Source organism: Epinephelus lanceolatus, chromosome 12 (genome assembly GCF_041903045.1).
Source record: "Epinephelus lanceolatus isolate andai-2023 chromosome 12, ASM4190304v1, whole genome shotgun sequence".
NCBI classification, from domain to species: domain Eukaryota; kingdom Metazoa; phylum Chordata; class Actinopteri; order Perciformes; family Serranidae; genus Epinephelus; species Epinephelus lanceolatus.
Window position 1 is genome coordinate 15,871,747 of NC_135745.1, and position 21,683 is coordinate 15,893,429.

General features: G+C 40.7%; 1 protein-coding gene across 2 annotated transcripts in view; it reads left to right on the forward strand.

The window, feature by feature from the left end:
* Window positions 1-18,742, forward strand: part of kirrel1b (kirre like nephrin family adhesion molecule 1b) — an 83,560-nt gene extending 64,818 nt beyond the window's left edge. The window contains exons 5-15 of one of the 2 annotated variants that reach the window (XM_033649952.2): window positions 410-560; window positions 1,212-1,317; window positions 2,144-2,292; window positions 4,018-4,145; window positions 4,888-5,014; window positions 6,966-7,066; window positions 10,499-10,715; window positions 12,818-12,925; window positions 16,290-16,417; window positions 17,025-17,135; window positions 17,990-18,742. In XM_033649952.2, coding sequence (XP_033505843.1) covers window positions 410-560; window positions 1,212-1,317; window positions 2,144-2,292; window positions 4,018-4,145; window positions 4,888-5,014; window positions 6,966-7,066; window positions 10,499-10,715; window positions 12,818-12,925; window positions 16,290-16,417; window positions 17,025-17,135; window positions 17,990-18,613 — 1,950 coding nt within the window. In that variant the 3' untranslated portion in view covers window positions 18,614-18,742. The remainder of the gene's footprint in view (window positions 1-409; window positions 561-1,211; window positions 1,318-2,143; window positions 2,293-4,017; window positions 4,146-4,887; window positions 5,015-6,965; window positions 7,067-10,498; window positions 10,716-12,817; window positions 12,926-16,289; window positions 16,418-17,024; window positions 17,136-17,989) is intronic. The other variant, XM_033649953.2, reaches the window with a different exon arrangement.
* Window positions 18,743-21,683: the final 2,941 nt, after the last annotated feature.

Genomic DNA, 21,683 nt, shown 5'->3' on the forward strand with positions numbered 1-21,683 from the left:
TGAACTGTGGTGATAAAGTACAAGAACACAGATTTCTATAAAATTTCTCCTTCAAGCTGTTTCTCCTTTGTACTTTTTTTCAGTTTCTGACTTTTTCCTCCCCTGCATCATGTCTAAAAATGTTGTTGATTTCTACCTACAGACTGCTGTTTCTATTTCCACATTATGCTATTTCTTTACCTCTCTTGGCTCCATTAGTAACCCTCCTATGTCTCTCTCCTTTCTCCTCCCCTTCTTCTCTCCTGTTTCTCCCGTGATATTTCCCAATCCCTCCTTTTTTCGTCCTTTTCGTCCTTCCCCATCCATCGCGCTCCTCCTCCTCTTCTTTGATCTTCCTCCGTCTGCTCCCCTCCCTAAATTCTACCCACAACCATCCTCTCCTCTCCTTTCTTTTTTCTTTGCCGAACAGGAAGTGCTACCAGACAGAAAGAGGGTGACGACCAGGAGCTACCTGCCCATCACACCTATCGACACTGACAGCAGCCGCAACTTCACCTGTGTGGCCAGCAACCCGGCGGTGCCAATGGGAAAACGAGCCACTGTTATGCTCAATGTCCACCGTATGTTGCCCCTTTTTTTCCAGTGTAAAGGTGTGGTGGGGTTGTTTTTGTGTGGGCATGTAGGAAAATCATGCAACAATTTTTAAATAAGTGCCCCAGGAATGGTCATCTAGAAGTAATTACTATCAAAAACACAGCACATAAGTTGTGTTTGTGACTTTACAGCCATGATTTTTTTTTACCATTCTCAGTCTTGCGCTTGTTCCAGGTTTGACTTAGCTGTTTGCATTGCTTTGGCACCATCTCTGGAGCCAGTAATTTTCTCCCAAAGCAGGTTGATTTTCTTCAACATCTGGAAAACCTGATATTTGTTGTGTTTTAAGGGATTTCAATTGTTTCCCTGAAGAAAGAAGGAATGATTTCTGATAGGGAAACTTTAGTTTGAATTTTCAATCAAGGAGATTGATGTGTTTTTTCAACCCAGTGTTGTTACTAATTACTGGGAGAATAACTGCAGCAACAGTAAAGTGTAGAACCAGTGCAGTGTTAGTACAGAAGGCTGTTTTGTATACTAGATTTAATGTGAAATTTATAGTTTGTGTGACTTATTTGTGTGGGAAATCAATCCCCATGCTGCTTGGCACAGCTTAAAACACAAGTCATTCAGTTTATCTTCAGCTGTACATTGAATGTGAATCTCTTCCTGTGTAGACCCTCCTATGGTGACCCTGTCCATCGAGCCTCGCTCTGTCCTGGAGGGCGAGAGAGTCACCTTCACCTGCCAGGCCACTGCCAACCCTCCCATCATTGGCTACAGGTCTGAATAAAATTAGCCTTAAATAGAAAATCGGAGTTCACTTCAATACCTAAAAACTCTGCTATTTATCAAACAAACGCTTTGTAACTTCTCACTTTGACAGCATTGCTAAAACTTTAGTTCAGGATGTGATGGACTTTTTGATGGCGGTTAAGGTTTTTTTTTTGAGACAGTGTTCCATCTTATACCTGCAGTCCAACATCAGGAGCCAGATTGCAATTCAGTTTAATGCCAATAGATTTTCTTTCATCTATTCCAGTCTGCTTGTTACTACCATCTGGAGGCAATCCTGAATTGTAATTTCTGCTTGCAGAACAGAATTGGTGAAAGTATTGAACGTTTAAACAATTAGACACTGACTTTAATCTTAAGTGACAGCACTGAAGCACTGGAATCGCTAAATGCTGGACTTAAACACGGTGGTTTTAATCTGAGGTTTGAGACTCCACCAGAGGGTCCCAGTGTGGGAGCACTGCCAGGCACTTAGGCACTAAGCCTATTGAGTGTATATTAAAATGTCATCTAATGGCAGATGTGCAGTATGGTTATATGATTTTGAGCTGAACAGAAATTAAGAGGAATGTATTTCTTTACCTTGCAATCATTCCCTCAGGTTTTGACATCAAGGCTTTTTAAATTTTAGTTTAATAGCTTTAATTGATAATATAAAAACACTCATTGTCTAGTAGTGAAAATCTACATTTGGATCACCACCAGAAAATTATAAAAACCCATTATGCTTTTGAGATCTCCTGCTGGCAAACTGACATAACAATGATTTGTAATGCCTGAAAACTTGTTAAATGGTGATGTGTTTCTACGTCAGGTGGGCAAAAGGTGGCGTGCTGCTGGAAGGGGCCAGGGAAAGTGTGTTCGTTACCACAGCAGATCACTCCTTCTTCACTGAGCCTGTGTCCTGTCAAGTTTTCAACGTTGTGGGAAGCACCAACGTCAGCATCCTGGTGGACGTGCACTGTGAGTAGAGTGCAAACACTCCTGAGCTGAGTGGGACTCTGATGATATTTATGTGCTCTAGTAACTATATTTGTCAGTAGCTGTTTGAAGAGCCATGCTGCATTTATTTTGTTACTACACAGTATTCATGCACTGTGCAGAATACATTTGCAATAGATGGTTAATGTGTAATCTGTTCTCTCAGGTTAGTCCAGTTCAATTCAACAAAGCCTTATGGCATTTATTGTCAAAGCCTATATACAGTATAAACAGAGTAAGTATTAACGATAGTACATGGAATGGAATGATAACTAGTACTGAAAATATTTAGATACAACAAACAAATAAATTAAAAACAAATGTACAAAATCAGAAAAGGAAAGTCAAACATCATGTCCATTATGGTATATAGAATTAAAGGAGAAAGAGGAAAATGTACCATAAAACATATCTTTTTTTAAGATACTGGATAATATATATTATATTTTGCTCCTAGATACATTTAAAGTTTTAAGTTCTCTAAAGGTGTGTTCAGACCAAAGACAAAGCAAATTTACACCTCCCAAATACAGCCACTGGAGTAAATGGTAAATGGACTTTGACTTGTATAGTGCTTTTCTCGTTTTCTGACCACTCACAGCACTTATTACACACACTGGTGGCTGAGGCTATCATACAAGGTGCCACCTGCGACTCCGTTTTTTAACACACTCACGCACAGATGGAACAGTCAATGGGAACAGTATCTTACACAAGAATACTTGAGCAACGACATGCGGACTGGAGGAGCAAATCCTCCGATTGGTGGATGACCCACTCTATCCTCTGAGCCACAGCTGCCCAACCATTCGCTGAAATCAATAACAAATACATACTTTCTGAACTTACCATGTAGGTCTACTGCTTCTCTCACTTTTCTCCAAGCCCTCCCTTTTTTGTTTTGTCTTTGTACAATACTGACATTGAATTGTAGTGCCGGGTGGCCACAGATGGCGACAATGAGTTTGCCCTTCATTTCTGATTCTCTGTAAAGTCAGGTGAATTTTACCACTGATAGGTTCACAAGGCACAGTGTGACATTCTTTTTTTTGCTTAAGTTGAAACATTTCAACAAGTTTTTACACGTATTTACATCTATTTTTGTTTCCTGGTGCGAATGTGTCTATTGATCTTTGCATTGACTTTGTATGTAATTGCAGTATGTCAAAATATTGATCACATTTGGTCTGAACACACCTTATTAAGTTCTACATAAAATTTGGTCCAAATTTGAAGTAAAACACATACACTTTTTGATATTGCTGGTATTCTATTAAAAAAGACAGTGTTGCAGCCACTTGGTAATTAACAAGTCTGTATTTCATTAAAGGTCCAGTGTGTAGGATTTAGGGGTATCTATTGGCAGAAATGTTATATAATATTAAAACTATGTTTTCATTAGTTTATAATCACCTGAAAATAGCTATTGTTGTTTTTTCATTGCCTTAGAATGAGCCATTTATCTACATACATTAAGGGGCCTCTTCCACAGAGTCTGCCATGTACTACAGTAGCCCAGAATGGACAAACCAAGACACTGGCTCTGCATAGGGTCATTAGCATTCATAGTTGTCCTATACACTTGGCACATGTGATAAATTTCAGTTTCAGCCTGCAACCTCACTGCTAAATGTCACCAAACCCTACACACTGGATCTTTAAAATGTGTCTGTGCACAGGGGTTTTAATTTACATATGCTCTTTCAGTTGGCCCAATACTGGTAGTGGAGCCCAGGCCAGTTACGGTAGATGTGGACTCAGACGTCACTCTAAACTGCAAGTGGTCTGGAAACCCCCCTCTCACCCTCACCTGGACGAAGAAGGGCTCCAGCATGGTGAGAACAAACCATCAAGCCTTCCCCTGACCTTTGAGCTTGAAGCCTTACTTTTATATTCACAACCGATTTAAGTTTTAATTTCACTAAAATGTCACTTTTTTTTGTACTTTGAATGCAAATTATGTGCCTGGGTGCATAAAAAAGCATCAAAATGCTAGAGGAGGATCCCGTGACCCAATAGAGGTCCTGAATTGCCTAAAATCCTAAAAACAACCCCTGCATCTACCTGACCTGTGCGGGGCTGCTGCAACTGGATTTGCATTGTTTATTCATTTTATCAGATAAATATTACTAATATATGTTTATTAGCTGTCCCTTGCCTCCTCTCATTGTGTAAAAGTGGCCCCAGGCAAAGCAAGATGCGTATTCCTGGTATACATTACCCCATTCTTGGGATAAATCATATTCCTAGGACTTTAGCCAAATCCTCCAAAAAACCCAGTCCCAGCCTATATTAATGTTGAAGATCTAGACTTCATAAATGTTTGCTCAGTTGTAAAGCACACGATAAGAAGTGAGACTCAGTCTTCATATCTTAAATCTTTAATTCATGCCTAACAAGTTAAGAAAAGCTCCAGGAAAAAACTAATGGAGCCTGCTGAGTAAATCAACATGTTTTATGAATTAAATATAGATCTCCCTCCCTCTTTTTAACATCTCTCCCCGTCTGTCTATCTCCACCTCACACAGCTACCTTCCTACTTCTCATGCATACTTATACTTGTGTATGTGTGTCCAGGTGCTCAGCAACAACAACCAGCTGTATTTGAAGTCGGTGAGCCAGGCCGATGCAGGCCAGTATGTCTGCAAGGCCATCGTGCCCCGGATTGGAGTTGGAGAGACTGAAGTTACGCTCACTGTCAACGGTCAGTTACTCTCTACTTACGCTGCTATTAATAACTGTGCTGATATTTGCAAAAATTTTAAAAACATGTAGAACAGATCTTCCTACTCACAGCAAAACTCTGCTTCGGGGATATGAATAATGAACCCACACAGACCTCAATGATGTGTTTGTTTCATCTAGAATCATTCTTTCCATTATGCATGCATGTATGTATCTGTACAGTATCTCCCCAAAAGCTGAAGCCACTGGCTGCACAGAGTAGAGTACTGCCTGGGCTTAGAATATCTGTTGACCCAGCCTGATTTATTCAAGTCTAAGCCTGACCCAAACCCACAGCTAATTTTTCAGCTCTGAACAGGCCCAAAGCCAACATTTCAATGTCAAAACTCTCTCCCCAAGAGACCAGCAGTTACTTAATAAATCAAAACTAAATTGCCAAAGACACAATGACAGAAGAGAGAGTTCACAAATGCTCCTTAAATCTTCGCCAACTGATTAGGTGGGACATTCAGCGGCACGTCCTTGCGAAATACGTGGTGCTGAAAGCTCTTGTTCACGAACTGGATGATATGTTTACACAGATAATACAGACATAAGGATTTGCATCATCCACTCCTTTCACACCATTGGCTACAAACCACGATGCATATTTTTTGTGGAACTGTTCATACTGCAGCAGAGCAAAGTTATTGGAACACAGCTAATATGATCACTGTATTGTTTTGGGTCCTCAAGCTGGCTCTATACATAACTTGACACATTAGGTTAACTGTGGTGCTGCTGGTTATGATTCATATTTCAGCATCAGAATTCACCCATTTAACATTAAAGGCATCATACTTGATCATGCTGTATAATTCCCACAGCAACTGTGTTTACATTCTGTCACTTAGCAGTGGTGGTCTCTGCACATACTTACATCAAGTTAACCTTTATTTCGCCTTGACTCACAACTGAATGGGAGTCTGTTGCTGTGCAGTTGCTGGGTCTAAGTTCTTTCATTCATTGTGCAATATGAGCAACAATTATGTGTCCTTGCTAGATATGTTGAGGGAAATCAGCCGCTGAGTCTTTCTGCAGCTTCCTCATGGTGTTACTGCTGCCGCCATACCACCAACGTTTTGTTTGCACATCAGCTACAGCATAAAACAAGGTGTACTATTGTCTCACAGCAAGAGGGTTCTGGTTTTGAACCCACCGGACAGCTTGGGCCCTTCTGTGTGGAGTTTGTATGCTCTCCCTGCATCAGCGTGGGTTTTTTCAGGGTACTCCGGCTTCCTCCCACAGTCCAAAGACATGCAGATTAGGTTAACTGTTGACTCCAAATAGCCTGTAGGTGTGAATGTGAGCATGAATGGCTGTCTGTCTCAATGTGTCAGCCCTGTAATAGTCTGGCGACCTGTCCAGGGTGTAGCCCCCTCCTGCCTAATGTCAGCTGGAATTGCTTTCAGGCCCCAACAATCCTGTAAACAGAAAACAGTTACAGATAATGCATGGGTGGATTTACAACTGATAAAGAGCATGGACACAGGGGTTCCAAGTTCACCAAAGCTGAACTCTATTCGATGGCACCACATGAAATTTGAAATGTTGATTTAAAGGGTGGTGTGAATAGGTCCTAAAGCAAGGGATTTTACAACCTGTGTGACTATTTTCATCTCATCCACAGTTATCAGCTTTATTCATTGAATGGATTCTAGCACTTGGTCATTTTTCTTAATCTCATGTATAAACTTCTAATTGGCTCTGTTCTGATTTTCTTTAAAAATCTTAGAGCATACCTATGGTGTTGTTAAATATATTTCAAAGTCTTCTCACTGGTGGTCTCTGGTTCTTATCATAAGGGTTGATATCGTAATGACTTGTTGATTTGTTGTTACTTCTCAAACCTTATGATTTGTTGAAGTAAATCTTCTATCTCTCTCTGTATTTTCCATCTCTCCTTCTCTCATCCTGCCTCACTCACTCAGGCCCTCCCATCATCTCCAGTGATCCAGTCCAGTACGCTGTCAGAGGGGAGAGAGGAGAGATCAAGTGTTACATTGCCAGCACCCCCCCACCTGATAAGATTGTAAGTCTATCCTTGGAAGTTGTAATCTGCCGCAGAGGTGCTCGACCTTTTCAGATTGCATCTGCCTCAAACAGAATCCTGATCACAACACCTCCTTGTCCGCCCTGAAAACAAAATGATTTCTATTTTCTCTCTTCAGCTTGGGTTAAACGATTGGCGAAAGTGGCATTATTCTCCAACTGTGTCACAAGCATGCTAGAACGATCTGTTCCTCCTCTGTGGTGGAAGGTGTGACTCATCAAAAACAGCTGCTGAAGTGTTTGGTTGAAATGAAAAAGGAGACAGAGTACTGTATACATGTTCCACTGAAATGTTGGAGTGCTGCAGATAAGGTACAAGAATTCATGAGAAAATGAGAACACGGCTTCGAGTGGTGCTTATAGTAATAGTTATCTACACTATGAAAGGGTCAGTGCAACATCCATACCATCTTGTTTTTAGTATGAATTGAACCAACCTGCTAAAAATGTTCCAACCCAGTGATCCCTTTCAAAGTGGTAACCATCTTTTCTCTATAAGCAAGCGTTCACACAGATTGCCTCACCAGCAAACTGTAATGGAATATCCTCCTGAATGTGCCGTAACTGCAGAACTGTACGCTGTTTTTTTCATTCCTGCCTTTCTTAAAGCTGCTGAGTGCAATACTAGATCAAACTGCAGTTTAAAATAAAGTGTCTGTGCATTATATAAGTTGCAAAATGAGTGGTACGGTATGTGCCATAAAGCTTTTAAAAAAGGGAATTACCAGGATGCTCACAAATCACACAAAAAAAGCAAGAAAATGGAGATAAATCCAGTAACGACATTTGAGTTTGAAGGCTAGAATGAGTGTGAGAGGGCGAGGGGGTAAAACAGATTGAAATGAGAGGGGGAGAGATGAAGGGAGAGTAAAATTCTGTACCTTTCAGCGTCAATTATCCAATTGTGCAGTGCCGACATGACAGAAATCAGAGCTTTTAGGAAGCTTCAGCCCCCTGCTGCACTGGCAGAGAGCTCAGAGCGTATAATGTGATACGACATTATAGTCTCGGCTTAATGCAGAGACACAAGGACTTATAAGAAATGGAGTATGATGCTGTGTATGTGTGTGTACAGTGTGTGTGTGTGTGTGTGTGTGTGTGTGTGTGTGTGTAAAAGAGGCAATGAGAGACTGAAAGAGAGAGACGGAAATACAGACAGAGGTGGTGCAACTAAATCATTGTGAGAAAAAAGAAAGTGAGGGATTTTGAGAGGCAGACTGTGGAGACAGAAAAGACGCATTATGTAAGATTGTCGGAGAGAAAAAAAAGCAGAAGATTTTTTTTTTTATTTCTCCCTCATCCACTCATGATCACATTCTTCTTGTTCATTTTTTTTTCAAAACCAGGTTAAAAGGTACATTAGCCCAACATATGGCTCTATGTATATTTGATATCGCCATGTTCCATATTTAATACCCTCAAATTTCTACCTCAGCAGATTTTAAGTAGAAAAACCTGCTTGAGTTTTTATCGCTCATGTACACTCGCTGCACTGTGTGTGTATGTGTGTGAGTGTGTGTCTGTTCTGATTTATTTGTGAGGAAATTCTTTCTTTCCTGGCCTGAAAAGTTGCTGCACAAACTTTAATTAGGCACATACTGTACCAGGAGAAAAAAAGTAGATAGTTACCAAGGTGTGAGAATATAATTTGTTTTGCTTAGAATGTATTTCCTGCCCAGACTCGCTTTAGTCTCTCTTAACCTTTCTTAACACCAGCCCATCTGTTTGCTGAATGTTTACTTGTGATTATGTGCGTGTGTGTGTGTTTTGCGTCTGGATGTGAGTCTATTGTGGTTAATACTACATAAGATAAGATAAAGTGAAATTAGCATTATTGATCCCTGAGGGGAAATCGGGTGATTGCAGCAGTAAGGAGTGGAGTTTAGATAAAAATCAAACAAACGAAACATATTGGAAATTGCATGCTAGCTATCCCATCAGCTTGAAGGACTTTTCCTGCTGTGTTGATTAGGAACAGATTTATAGATTTGCAAATGTTTTAGTGTACAGATGTACCAAGCCTTTGATCTTATCTGAATCCTATATTGATGTACACCTGCTTTACCATTTTAATGCAATCCGTTTAAGTGGCAGATCACACAAAGTGAGGTTGAGAGCAGGTTTTGCCTACAAAGTACTCTCTAGTGGTCTGTAACCACGGATTACATACTAAGTGTGTTATGTATAAACTTATATTTCACTTTTTAAATACATTTACATTTACTGCACTGGGTCAAAAACCGGTGTTGGTCATACTAAAAAAGTATGTGAAGAGGTCATGTGACCTATATCACATTACATCATATGAAGTTTTAAACTGAACACCTGTCCACAGTGCATTTTACTTCCTGATCAAGACTGTTTAAGTCTAAACACATTAGTCATCCAATAAAGATTTATTGGCAGAAATGGAATATAATATACGTATGTGGTCTTTAGATTATAATCACCTGAAAATAGGGTGAAAATTTCCTCACTTTAGAATGAGCCGTTTTTATCTATTTAGGGAGCAAGTCCTCGTCCACAGAGTCGGAGATTTTTTCCACCGTGTTTCTACAGAAGTTCAGAACCAACAAACCAAACACTAGCTCTAGAGAGGGCCATTTATGTTTCACATTGGCCACCATAGTTAGCGACAAGCCACTGATTTTTAATATCAAACTGATTTATTCTGGGTTTTTTTACTGGTTTAAATCACTGGGTCTGTTTGCTTTGGAGAGCAAGAGACCTCTGCAGATAACTTGGCTCTAAGTAAAAACCTCCTTGTCAGAGAAAAAAGATGAAGCAAGCTGAACAGCATCGAAATTGCACCGACTTGGAACATGATTTGTAATCTGTGGCTCATGGTAAGAACCCTCTGAACAATGAACACTGAAGGAATCCTAACTGGAAGTTCACACTTGGCACGTGGGAGAAGTTTCAGCTGGTTGCAATCTGCAATCCTCACCACTAGATGCCACTGAATCCTACAAACTGCTCCTTTTACACCTTTCCCCAGTGCACTTTGTAACCTGATTAAGACTGTTAAGATTAAATGTATAGGTAGATAATAAAGTAAATAAAAGACAAGGAGAAAAACTATAAAAACACTTTCATGAATAAGTTTTGCCAAGAGATTTTAAAGTTACCAAGTACCAACTTGGTTAACCTTAGATATTCGTAAGGCAGTCCGAGTCACTCTTGGTAATCAGGTAAGTTGTTGAAAAAATCAGGAGAGCCCTCTATAAGGATCTCAGACTACACTTTGGCTCAAAAGGGACTGACATATCTATATACATTATGCAGCAGCTCATCTTGATACAGATGTATAGTTCCATCCTCCTCTTTATTTTTTCATCAAGTTCAGGACCAACATGTCAGTCATCTGAAAAAATCTAGAGGCTAAATAATCCTTCTAAATTTTGTGTTTAAGGTTTGGGCTTGGAAGGAGAACGTGTGGGAGAAGGAGAAGGGCACCCTGATGGAGAGGTACACCGTGGAGCAGAGTAAACCACCATCCCAGGGCGGGGCCGTCCTCTCCACCCTCACCATCAACAACGTCATGGAGTCTGACTTCCACTCGCCTTACAACTGCACCGCCTGGAACTCCTTCGGACCCGGCACCATGATCATCACACTGGAGGAGACGGGTATGGAAAAACCCAAAAGGGGGGAAATAACTGCGACTGTGGGTGTCAGTTGAATATGACAGTGTATCATGTCATGGTTTGTTACACAGTCTCTTTTATAGCGTTTATCACCGTAATAGAGCAGATCGAGCTGGGCACCAGCGTCTGAAGTATCATTAACATGATGTCATCAGTGGTTGCTCCACTTTGAAATGCAAATAGACAATTGTTTTTGGTTGAACCTATCATTATAAAGTAAATGTTGATGGCAAAATGTCATGGTTTTAGATTGGTTCTTGATTTAGATTTAGATGAGCAGATTGATAGATTTAGATTGGCTCCCTATAAACCTCGCTTTCATTATACAATTCTGTCCACCCTTGGGTACAATCTCCTGGGAAAATTAAGGCTTGATTTATGAGATAAAGGAAAACGACAGTGCTTTTGTTTTCCCTAGTAGCTGTTGGTGGCTATCCTTAGTTACCAAAGAGATAAGTTCTTTGCAGTTACTGTCCCCAGTAGTGGAAATGGAGGACAGTGGAGCAACCAAATTAATTGTCTCTTTCCACTTTAAATGACAAATAAGTTGATGGCAGCAAACAAAGTGATTATGGCAAATAATATTTGTCACAAACACAAGTCAAAATCTACCCACAGTAAGGGTTTTACACACTACACTCTATACTAAGATGGCACCCATTCATTCTAATAAAAATTGGTTTGCTTCATTGTGCTTTGTTGTCATGCACATAAAAAAAGAGAAACATTACAATCATAAATCTACATGGTCCAAAGCTTCATAAAAGAAAGACTGACATTTAAGTTGTGCTTTCCACACTTTTACAGGTATCACTTTTATAATGGCAGTCCATGAAGAAAATGTTTTTTAGCACACAGGGAATGTTTTTATTGCAGTACTGCAGTTGGCCACTGGACCCTTAGAGACCATTTAAAGACCTTAAAAAATTAGCATTATGTTTAAAAAAAAAAGAGCAGAAGAAGACTGCTCATGTAAACAATGAATGTTTTTAAAACCTTAAAGGTCTAGTGTTTAGGATTTAGTAACATCTAGTGGTGCGTTTGCAGATCTGAAACTTTTTGGACACGAAAAGTGAAAATGCAAATGGCCTACCCAGAGACAGTGTCTGGTTTGTCCATTCTGGGCTTCTGTAGAACAAGGTGGCGGGCTCCATGAAAGAGGACCCACTCTGTATGTAGATATAATGGGCTCTTTTTAAGATAATGAAAATACAGTGATTCTTATTTTCAGGTGATGATAAACGAACGAAAACATATGAATATCATATACAATTTTTGCCAATAGATACGCCTAAATCCTACAAATTGGACCTTCAAAGTCTTTGCTAATATTCTAAACGATAAGAAACACGTTCAACCTCTTTCTTAGACCTTTAAGTAAAAGTACAAGCACACAGGTAGCATAATACACAGTCTTCTACGGCAGTACACCAGGGAAGAACTTCTACATGAAGCTGGCAGGCGTGGACATAATCAGTGCAGGTTTCCTAATGTTATATGAGGAAAGAAATGTATTCATCATGTTTGTAACACATTCTACGGAGAAATGTGGAGTGCAAGCTAAACAGTGTTTGTTTACAATGAAAATTGCACACAGTATCTTAAATGTCCCTGAGTATGTTGCTCTTCTCCTTCTCACGAATTGCAGTGCCCTTGAGCAAGATTATTACACAGTGGCCTCCACTGGAGGACAGAAGATAGATAGAGTGTTATAAGTCCATTCTAGATGGTTACGCATTTTATTGTGAGGACTTGGTATGTCACATTACATTGAGAAAATTATTTCTTCATGCTCTGTCAGTCTTATCTGGCTCTTATTCTTTCAGCTGTCAGATTTCGCAAGCTTCAGAAAATCTACCAAAATATCTTCGAGAGAGAAAGAGAGCAAGAGAGAGAGAGAGAGCTTTTTTATCCCTTGTCTGACTTGCATGCCTTATCAACATTTAAGCAGCCTTCGGAGACTTAATATTAAGCTAGGACACACGATTTATACTTAAACGACACAAGATCCGTGCAAGTTTCTGTAACAATGAGGCAGCAGCTGTCCCTCAACCCTGACACTTCTATGCTTGTGTTTGTTTCAGATATCGTTCCGGTGGGAATTATCGCCGGTGGTACGGTGGGCTCCTCCATTCTGCTGCTTATGTTTCTACTGGCGCTTGCCTTCTTCCTGTACCGCCAACGCAAAGGCAGTAAGTGCACACAGTGGTTCTCTATGTGTGTGTGTGTGTGTGTGTGTGTGTGTGTGTAGGGCACACACACACACATACTGTATGTGTCTATCAGTCTTTCTTTCATCCACTCACCCTATCTGTCATTCTGCTTCTCCACGTTCGAAGAAAGGAACATATGCCAGCTGTATAGCATTTTATTCAAATGAGATTAATGAATATTCATATAATATGGCAAACTGCCTTAAAACGCCTACTGTACCCTTTTCATTCTGCGGACATGGAATTGTATGATTATTTTTTAAATAAACTGTATTTATGTGCCACTTGTACACCCGATAAAGTACGTAAATAACAGGGCAGAAAACAAGAGCATTTAAAGGCAAATAGTATTTAAATGATGAATTCCTATATGTTATTTCTACAGCCAAAGGCAAATCCAATTAGCATTTATGAGCACAAACCACACTTCTGCAAACCAGGGAGCTAAGAACATGTGGTGTCTTTAAGTTGTTTCATTCTGAGCTGCTCCACAGCAAATAAAGAATTGGGAAAGACAATGAAGGTGACTGGCAGAGTCCCCAGAGGGATTTTCTGGGGATAAGAGTATATTTTCTGGTTCAGAGCTGATAACACCACTACAGAAAAGATACCATTTGGAAATAGAAACTCAAACAAACATCGTTGCAGCTCCAGATAAGCTGTCTCTCATTTGTTGTGCGATGCTGCAGCTCCAGACTTCACAGATTTAAATCTTTACTTTTAAGGTCTCAGCTTTTGGAAGAGAGTTGTTCATGTTGACAAATATTGACTGCTCAGTGCTAGGGATAGATTTAAATGAGTAGTATTATCATTTCAGGTTACACAAGGCAATTTTACTAGGGAAATATACCTGCTTTACTAGCCTAAAATTCCAGTTTCTGCTGCATAACTCCTACATAACTAGTCTAACTAAAAGCCTCTTAATGAAATGACATCAAATATGTTTAATCCCTACCTATGCATATTTAACCGTGCGCTGCTGTTGCTATTATGTTAATGTGACAGCACTCAGTTCAGACTTAAACCACGTTACAGAAATATTACTAGATCCTAATAAGATTGCCATCATCACTTTAAAGTGATGCTGGTGCTCATCAAATATGAGACAAACATGTAAATTTGCCCACACATGTAAGCACAGTAACAAGGTGCGTGGCTGAAAAGGGCATAAACTACTGAAGATTCATCTTTTGCTCAGAATATTGTGTCTTTTTTTCTGTTGCATAGTTGTTGACCATGACTGAAACAAGAAACTTAAAGGTATACTATGCAGGATTTTCCTTGAAAAAGTCTACACTGGGGCGCTGGTGGCTTAGTGGTAGAGCAGGCGCCCCATGTACAAGGCTGTTGCTGCAGCGGCCCGGGTTCGACTCCAGCCTGTGGCCCTTTGCTGCATGTCACTCCCTCTCTCTCTCTCCCCCCTTCACGCTTGTCTGTCCTATACATTAAAGGCTAAAAAGCCCCCCAAAATATCTTTTAAAAAAAAAAGTCAACACTGTATAGACTCATTACAAAAGTAATCCCTCTCAGTCATCGCTTATGACAAACTGGAAGTGTGCAGTGGTGAATTTATCTGCAGAGACTCTGCCCTGTGCCTCTATTTTCTTATTTTCTTCTTCTTTTGTTGTGTTCAGGACATTTCTGGTCACAGCGCGCAGGTAAGGTAAGAGCTTTATAAAAAGCAGCCAGGTGGCACACATTTAAGGAGAAGCTACGAAGATCGCTGCCAAAAAAAAAAAAAATACAGTATACATATATATATATATATATATATATATATATAGTGAGGTGAAACACCAAGTGGACATGCTTGGGTTGGCTTTCACGTTCCCAGGAGATACTGTTTACAAACAGTAGCCAACAATTCCTGTAAAGTATACCTTTAAGAGAAAACTGGGATGAATGTCTTAGTCTTAACCTTCAAGTCTCAAGCAAGTCCCAAGTTACTGTGGTGAGAATCAACCAAGTCAAGTCCCTACTATAAGTTAAGCAAGACAAGTCAAGTCATTGCTCGGGTCAGGCAAGTCACAAGTCAAGTCATGTGAAATTGCAATGATTCAATACACTAATAAGAAAGCAACAAAGACACAATTACGTACCTTTCTTTGTGGGTTTTGGAATGACAAATGAAGTTGGATGTTGTGGTGGTCCTGCCACTGATTTCTGAGCTGCAGATCTACCACTTCTTACTACCTTTAGACTAGTCCTCTTTGTGGTAGCTGCCACGTGTTGGTCTGCCACATCCTAGTAGGTTGCCAGGTCTGCGCACATTGCACTAAAAACAAAAACAAAACTTAACCTCTTAGTGTTAAGAAAAATGCAAATATCTAATATCAAAGTCAAGTCCTTTTGAGTCATCTGTCTCAAGTTTAAGTCAAGTCTGAAGTCATGAACACTGAGTCAAAGTCAAGAATTTTAATCAGTGTTAGTTGAGCAAGTCTCCAGTCTTTAAATTTACAACTAAAGTCTGACTTGAGTCAAGTCATGTGACTCAAGTCCCCCACCTCTGCCACCTTCTGCTCCACCAAAAAACTCAAGAGAAAATATGTAATTGTTGAGCAGTCTACAGCTCATTGATGTTACTTTATTATGTATGATTTCTGAGTGATAAAGTCCTTAGATACCTTTTCCTGGTATTTGAGACTAAATGACTCAATGCAGAATTAAAGCCCCTATATGCAGAGTTTTTTATGTGGTGATAACATCTCTCAGTTTCAGAAGTTTTTGCTTTTAGGAAAAAGAGACAATCCCACAGTGTCTATTTTAAACTGCCACTAGGAGTCACCAATGCCATTTAGCTGCTTTAAACTTAGTAAAATAGCATAAAATTAATATTGGCTCTCAGTACAAATGTGTGGATTAAAATAAATGATCATCAACAATCAAAAGTCTGGGGCGCATGGTGGTGCGCTGTTAGCACGGTTAGCACTGTTGCCTCACAGCCAGAGGGTTCAGGACCCTTCTGTGTGGAGTTTGCATGGTCTCCCCATGTCAGTGTGGGGCCTCTGCAGGTTCTCTGGATTCCTCCCACAGTCACGCAGATTAGATTAGTCGGTGACTCTAAATTGCCCATGGGTGTGAATGTGAGTGTGAATGTTTCTCTGTATGTGTCAGCCTTGTCTGGCAACCTGTCCAGAGTGTACCCCACCTCTTGTCCAGTGTCAGCTGGGAAAGGCTCCAGCCAAATACTGAAGAAAATAAAGGAAACAAGGCCAGTGGACAAGACAAGTCAGATGAAAACAGCATTAAACAGAATAAAGTGTTGTTTTTGTTTCTTTTCTAAAAATAAATCAATAATTTATCTTGACCCAGAGTATGACCGGAGGTTGTGTTTTTCTTCCAGGTCGCCGAGGTGTCACCCTCGGTAAACCAGACATCAAGGTAGAGACAGTCAACAAAGAGACCCACAGCCTGGAGGAGGAGGCAGCCGACGTCTCCACAGCAACCCGGATGGTCAAGGCCATGTACTCCGTGAGTAAACACCCATCTGAGTCACCGGGGGCCGTGGAGAGGAGGCGTATGGGTCAATGGGCTTAAATGTACAGATACACCGACACAAAGGGCGACGTGGCAGGAGAGGCAGAGACACACACTCGCACTTGAAAGTACACACACACATCCGCACAGAGTAAAACAGATGCCCAAGGCTTGTCTGCAAATAAACACAAGAAAAACATCAACAACGCACACACTCAACCCAAAATCAAGAAAGCACATAATGCGCTGCTCATATATAAGGATGAAGAAGATGGACAGACAAGAAAGCACCTATACATGCGATAGATGCACAAACAACCTTGCAACACACACATACACACACTCTCTTTAACATTGTGTTCCTTTTAGAAAAGCGTTCACCCCGGGAAGACCTGGAGAATCAAATCGGCGTCGCTCATTTGGAGCGGTTATAAAGTTCGGTCCGAAACCTTTTTTCCAATAAATAACCGTTTCTCGTCTTCCACTCTCTTGGGATGAAAAACCTGAAACTCTGTTTTCCTCTCCCCTCCCTCTCTTCCTCCTCCTTTCCTTTCTCACCCTCCCTCTTTCCGTGTGTGTGTTTCGTTGTTTGATGGTTTAGTTTCTGCCCTCTGTTTCCCTCTCTCCCTCCACTCAGCCATTCAAAGACGACATGGACCTGAAGCAGGACATCAGGAGCGAGAGCGACACCAGGGAGGAGTACGAGCTCAAGGTGAGATGGCAGCTCATGTTAGCATTTTGACTTTGGATTTTTTTTTTTTCTGCAACATCTTGAATATTTTATCCTGCATGGTGCACAGACAATCTGACATATCATATGTCATGAACTTTGTGGTCATATTCATCATTAAGTATCAGTTACAAGTTCCTACTTTTTCCTCAGGTCCAGCATTTGTACTGCGGTTAAAAGTTTGATTTTTATAATAATACCATTTTTTTCACAATCTGTGCCACTGAATTCACAAGTACAGATGTTGGTGATTTTGCATCATTTGCAGGATTCTGCTCAGACCGTGATCAAGCCTTTATTTTGGTTTCTTTAATCTGGAGTGGTGCGAAAATCTCCTTATAACCTCAAACCTTGTGTTTTGAGGTTATAAGGAGTAGTAGTGAGTAGTTCTCACTACCACAAACTATGCAAACTAAAGGAGGAAACAAACTGCTTCAAACATATATGGTGTGACACCAGCCTAGTAGAACCTTTATTCCAGAATTAGCTGTTCCCCAGGTAAGCTTCCTTTCACCTTGTATTGGAAACCGTGGTTATTCTGGTAAAATGAAGTTGTATCATTATGTCTCGTGTTCATACACATACTGTGGGCTGCGTCACTCACACGCCATTACATTTTGGACATAGCATGAGCAACAGCACGTCACCAACTGCACCGACATCACCATCCATACCAGCCTGCACTGTGACTAACAATATATTGTACATACAGTGAAAGAAGTATGTAGTAATACAAGGCCAAGCTTGGCCTTAGCTAGGCTTAGGTGTTTTTACCACTTAGCAAAATGTTGTTGCTTCGCATAATATCCAACTAATGTTCTCCCCTCTGATCACAGGATCCAACAAATGGTTACTACAATGTCCGAGCCACCACCCATGATGAGGCGCGCCCCCAGTCCCGTGCCATCCACTACCAGGGCGAATTCCGTTCCCCGAACCCAAACAGCGGACCAGCCGGTGCCACCTCCAGCGGACCCCCAGCTGGCGCCAGTGGTGCTGTTCCCCCCAGTGCAGTGCCAGGTTCAAGGGCAGGCTGCTATGACCCTCGCCCACCTTCCAGGATGTCCCATGCCACCTATGCTCAGTTCAACACCTTCACCAGGGTGGCGCAGAGCCAGCAAGCACCTCCCAATCCAGCTCTTCAGTCACCTGGAGAATACCCCGGAGACTGCGGCCTGCTGGACAGCACAACACAGCTGGCCTACGACAACTACGGATACCCTTCCCAGTATCCCAGCTACCGAATGGGCTTTGCTCCGCCCATAGAAGAGGGACCAGCCTATGAGATGTATCCAACAGGACAAGGGACCGGGCCAGGGCCAGGGCCGGGTCCCGGGCCTGGACAGCAAAGTCCTGAAACAGGGCTGGGGCAGTATGGAACCGCCACTCGCTTCTCGTATTCGTCTCCACCCTCTGACTATTCCCAAAGACACACACAGCGGATGCAGACTCATGTTTGAGAAACACACACTCTTTGACTTGCTTTTTGCAGCTGCAGTACTTATTACACATAAAACAAAAACACAAAAAAATAAAAAATACATAAACATTTGAGATTCAGTTTTAAGATTCCATTGCATCCAGTGCATGGAATTTGGTTCATTTTCTGAACCAATAAAACATCACAACAATGCACAGCAGTTAGCAGCATCGCATATAATACAGTTAGCAGCAATACATACAACATGCAAAGCGACATTCACACACATTTGCGCAAACCCTCTGTTGCGTGCAGTGTTTATGCTCCATTGAAAGCAACAGCGAGAGCCACAATCAAGAGAAAAGAGACAAAAAGAGAAGAAGAGCACTTTGAAGACAGGAAGAAGAAGAGCGCCAGGAGCTTAAGGAGGAACAGAGGAACCTTTTTCTTCCTGCAATCCTCGTCTTGCTCTTGGATCATCTCCCTGCATCACATTTCCCTCCCACCCCATCTCTGTAAATAAGTGCAAATGGAGATTTGGGTCATTTTGAAGTTATTTCCTTGTACAAACCTATACAGTGTGATGCAGTACAGTGACCTACAGCAACCCTCCCTGTAATCCACACATTTTGCATTTTCTGACTCTCACATATTGCAAAAAACACACACATAAACAAATCTTTGAAGACTTATTTGTTTTGATGTATTGCAGCAAAGGGCAGCTTGGACTATAAATATATTTGGCACTTTTTGATCCCTTTTTCTCACTTAAAACGTGCCCAGTGGCCATTGCTTTCAAGATCTACCTTGATTTAAGTGGGGCAGAGCTTCTTAAAGTGGTACAGTTAGTGACCAGAGTGCCAATGCTTATGTGCCAATACACACAAACTGTTATGGTGTGTCTTCTTTTGTAAAAAGTGGACAATAAGGTGGTCTGGATGAAGAGGTTTTGTACATGCCACATCTGAGAGGAAAGGAAAGGAGTGGTAGCAAGCGTCTCTGTATGCTCATTCTTCTCCTCATCTGTCATTTTTAATCATCATGATACATTTCTATACTTAACATTTCACACGAGGTCAATGCTGTATACAGTGTTTGTGAAACGAGGTGCGGCGGGAGCACTTTTTCATTCAATGAATTTCTGCAATTTGTACAAAAAGATACCTCCCCTACCCTCAAGTGTCAAACAGTATTTGTTTCTCTCACTTGCACAGTAGTATAGATTTTTTTTCCATATTTATACCGAAACGTATGAAAAAAAATGGCATTCAGAAACATTTTATAGTATTTTTATAAGGAGTTGTGGACCAAAGGTTCAGCGTTTTGGGTGAAACTCACTTTTTAATGTGTATGTGGCGACATGATCGTTATTGGAAACGTTTTGAGTTTCTTTGAAAAGCGATGGATGGTGTTTTTCAAGTGGATGTTGTAGACTTAAATTAGAAAATTTGAAGAGCTTCATTCCAAAATGATAAATATCCAGCAAGGGCAAATCTGTTTGGTGGATATCTCTGTTTGGTGTGAAACTCTTTCTTTGACTTCCAGTCTTCTGACTGGACTGCCTTTTTCGCACGTCGACGACATTCAAAATGATGGATGGAGAACAAACAGCTGCTCACTCTGAGCTGTGCTGTGAACTTTGTAAGCGATGAGAAGGTTCAAGTGTAGTCTAACATATCAAAATGAAGGTACAGAGGGTTCTATCTAGCTCATATGGTACTTTGTACATTTATATGTAAGTATACTGGTTTGTTCACTGCAACAGAATATTTGGTGGTATTTTATGTCTGAGATTTTTTCATTATATTGTGTCAGCTGTGGTACGTGTGGTTGGCCTTTAACCTCACAGGTTCATAATGATCAGCATTTAAAATGTTGCTACTAACCTCTAACCTCTACTGATGCAGCTATTATACATGTTTTAATGAATCTCTACCACCCCACTATCAAATTATTTTCCACCAAGAGAGAAGATTAAATTTGTATGGCCGACAGGATCTCGCAGCGCCTGCAGTCGTAGTTTTGTTTAATTACTCAACACCAACCAAGACCAAATTCACACTATGGTCAGCTTGCAAAAAGCAGTGTGAATGTACCTGTCTGCAGTTTGAACCATTAAATGATTTACTCTTTTCTTTCCTGATATCAATATTTTGATGACTTATTATAATTAAGATAGTATAAAAAAGAAGCCTTACTCATAGAAAAAAGTTGTCTCAGTGTTAACTATGGATGCAACCACTGACCCAGGATTGAAGACATTTATTTCATAGTTATAGAGAACTAAAAACTTTGAATGGCTGCATTTGGCTCCATTTTGCATTCTCCATATAGAAAACAATCAGACATCTTATTGGCTGTTGATGAGCAGTGAGCCCAAGAATTCTGTTTTGGCCAACTTATGTGAGCCATTTCTTCTGACGTTCACCTCTACATGAAACAATTTGACCTCCAGCCCCTTCCACCAGTTGTAGAAATGGTTCATGTTTGCACACTGAACTTTGTGAGAGAGATTGGCTTGCACTCTTCAATGAACCCTCACACAACTTCACCTTTAATGGTGACAATCATGTGCTGATTAGCCTCCACAGCGGCAGATCAATCTTTATTTTATACTGAGGTTGGATTTATAAGGTTCCATCACTAATGTAACCATTTGTCAGCTTTAATTCTTTAAAGGAACAGTGTGTAGGATTTAGGGTGATTTAGTGGCATCTAGTGGTGAGGATTGCAGATTGCAACCAGCTGGAACTTCTCCCGGTTAGATTTCCTGCAATGTTCATTGTTCAAGAGGTTTTAAGTGGGAGTTGAATTATCTGCAGATGTCTCTCCCTCTCCAAATCAGACAGACCAGGTGATTAAAACTGATAGAAACAATGAATAAAGCTGTAACAGGTTTCATTTTTTTTGCGCTGTTAAACTCGTAAGCGATGGGCCTCTAGTCTAATACCTGCCAATCAGTGCTCACAATTTCTCCTCTGATAACATAAGATGCAGATGTTCAGGAGTTCAGCAGAGGTCTTTTCCTCTCCAAAACAAATTAAACTGGTGATTTAAACCAGTAAAACCACTGAATCAAGCAGTTTCACATTTAGAAATCCGTGTTTTTA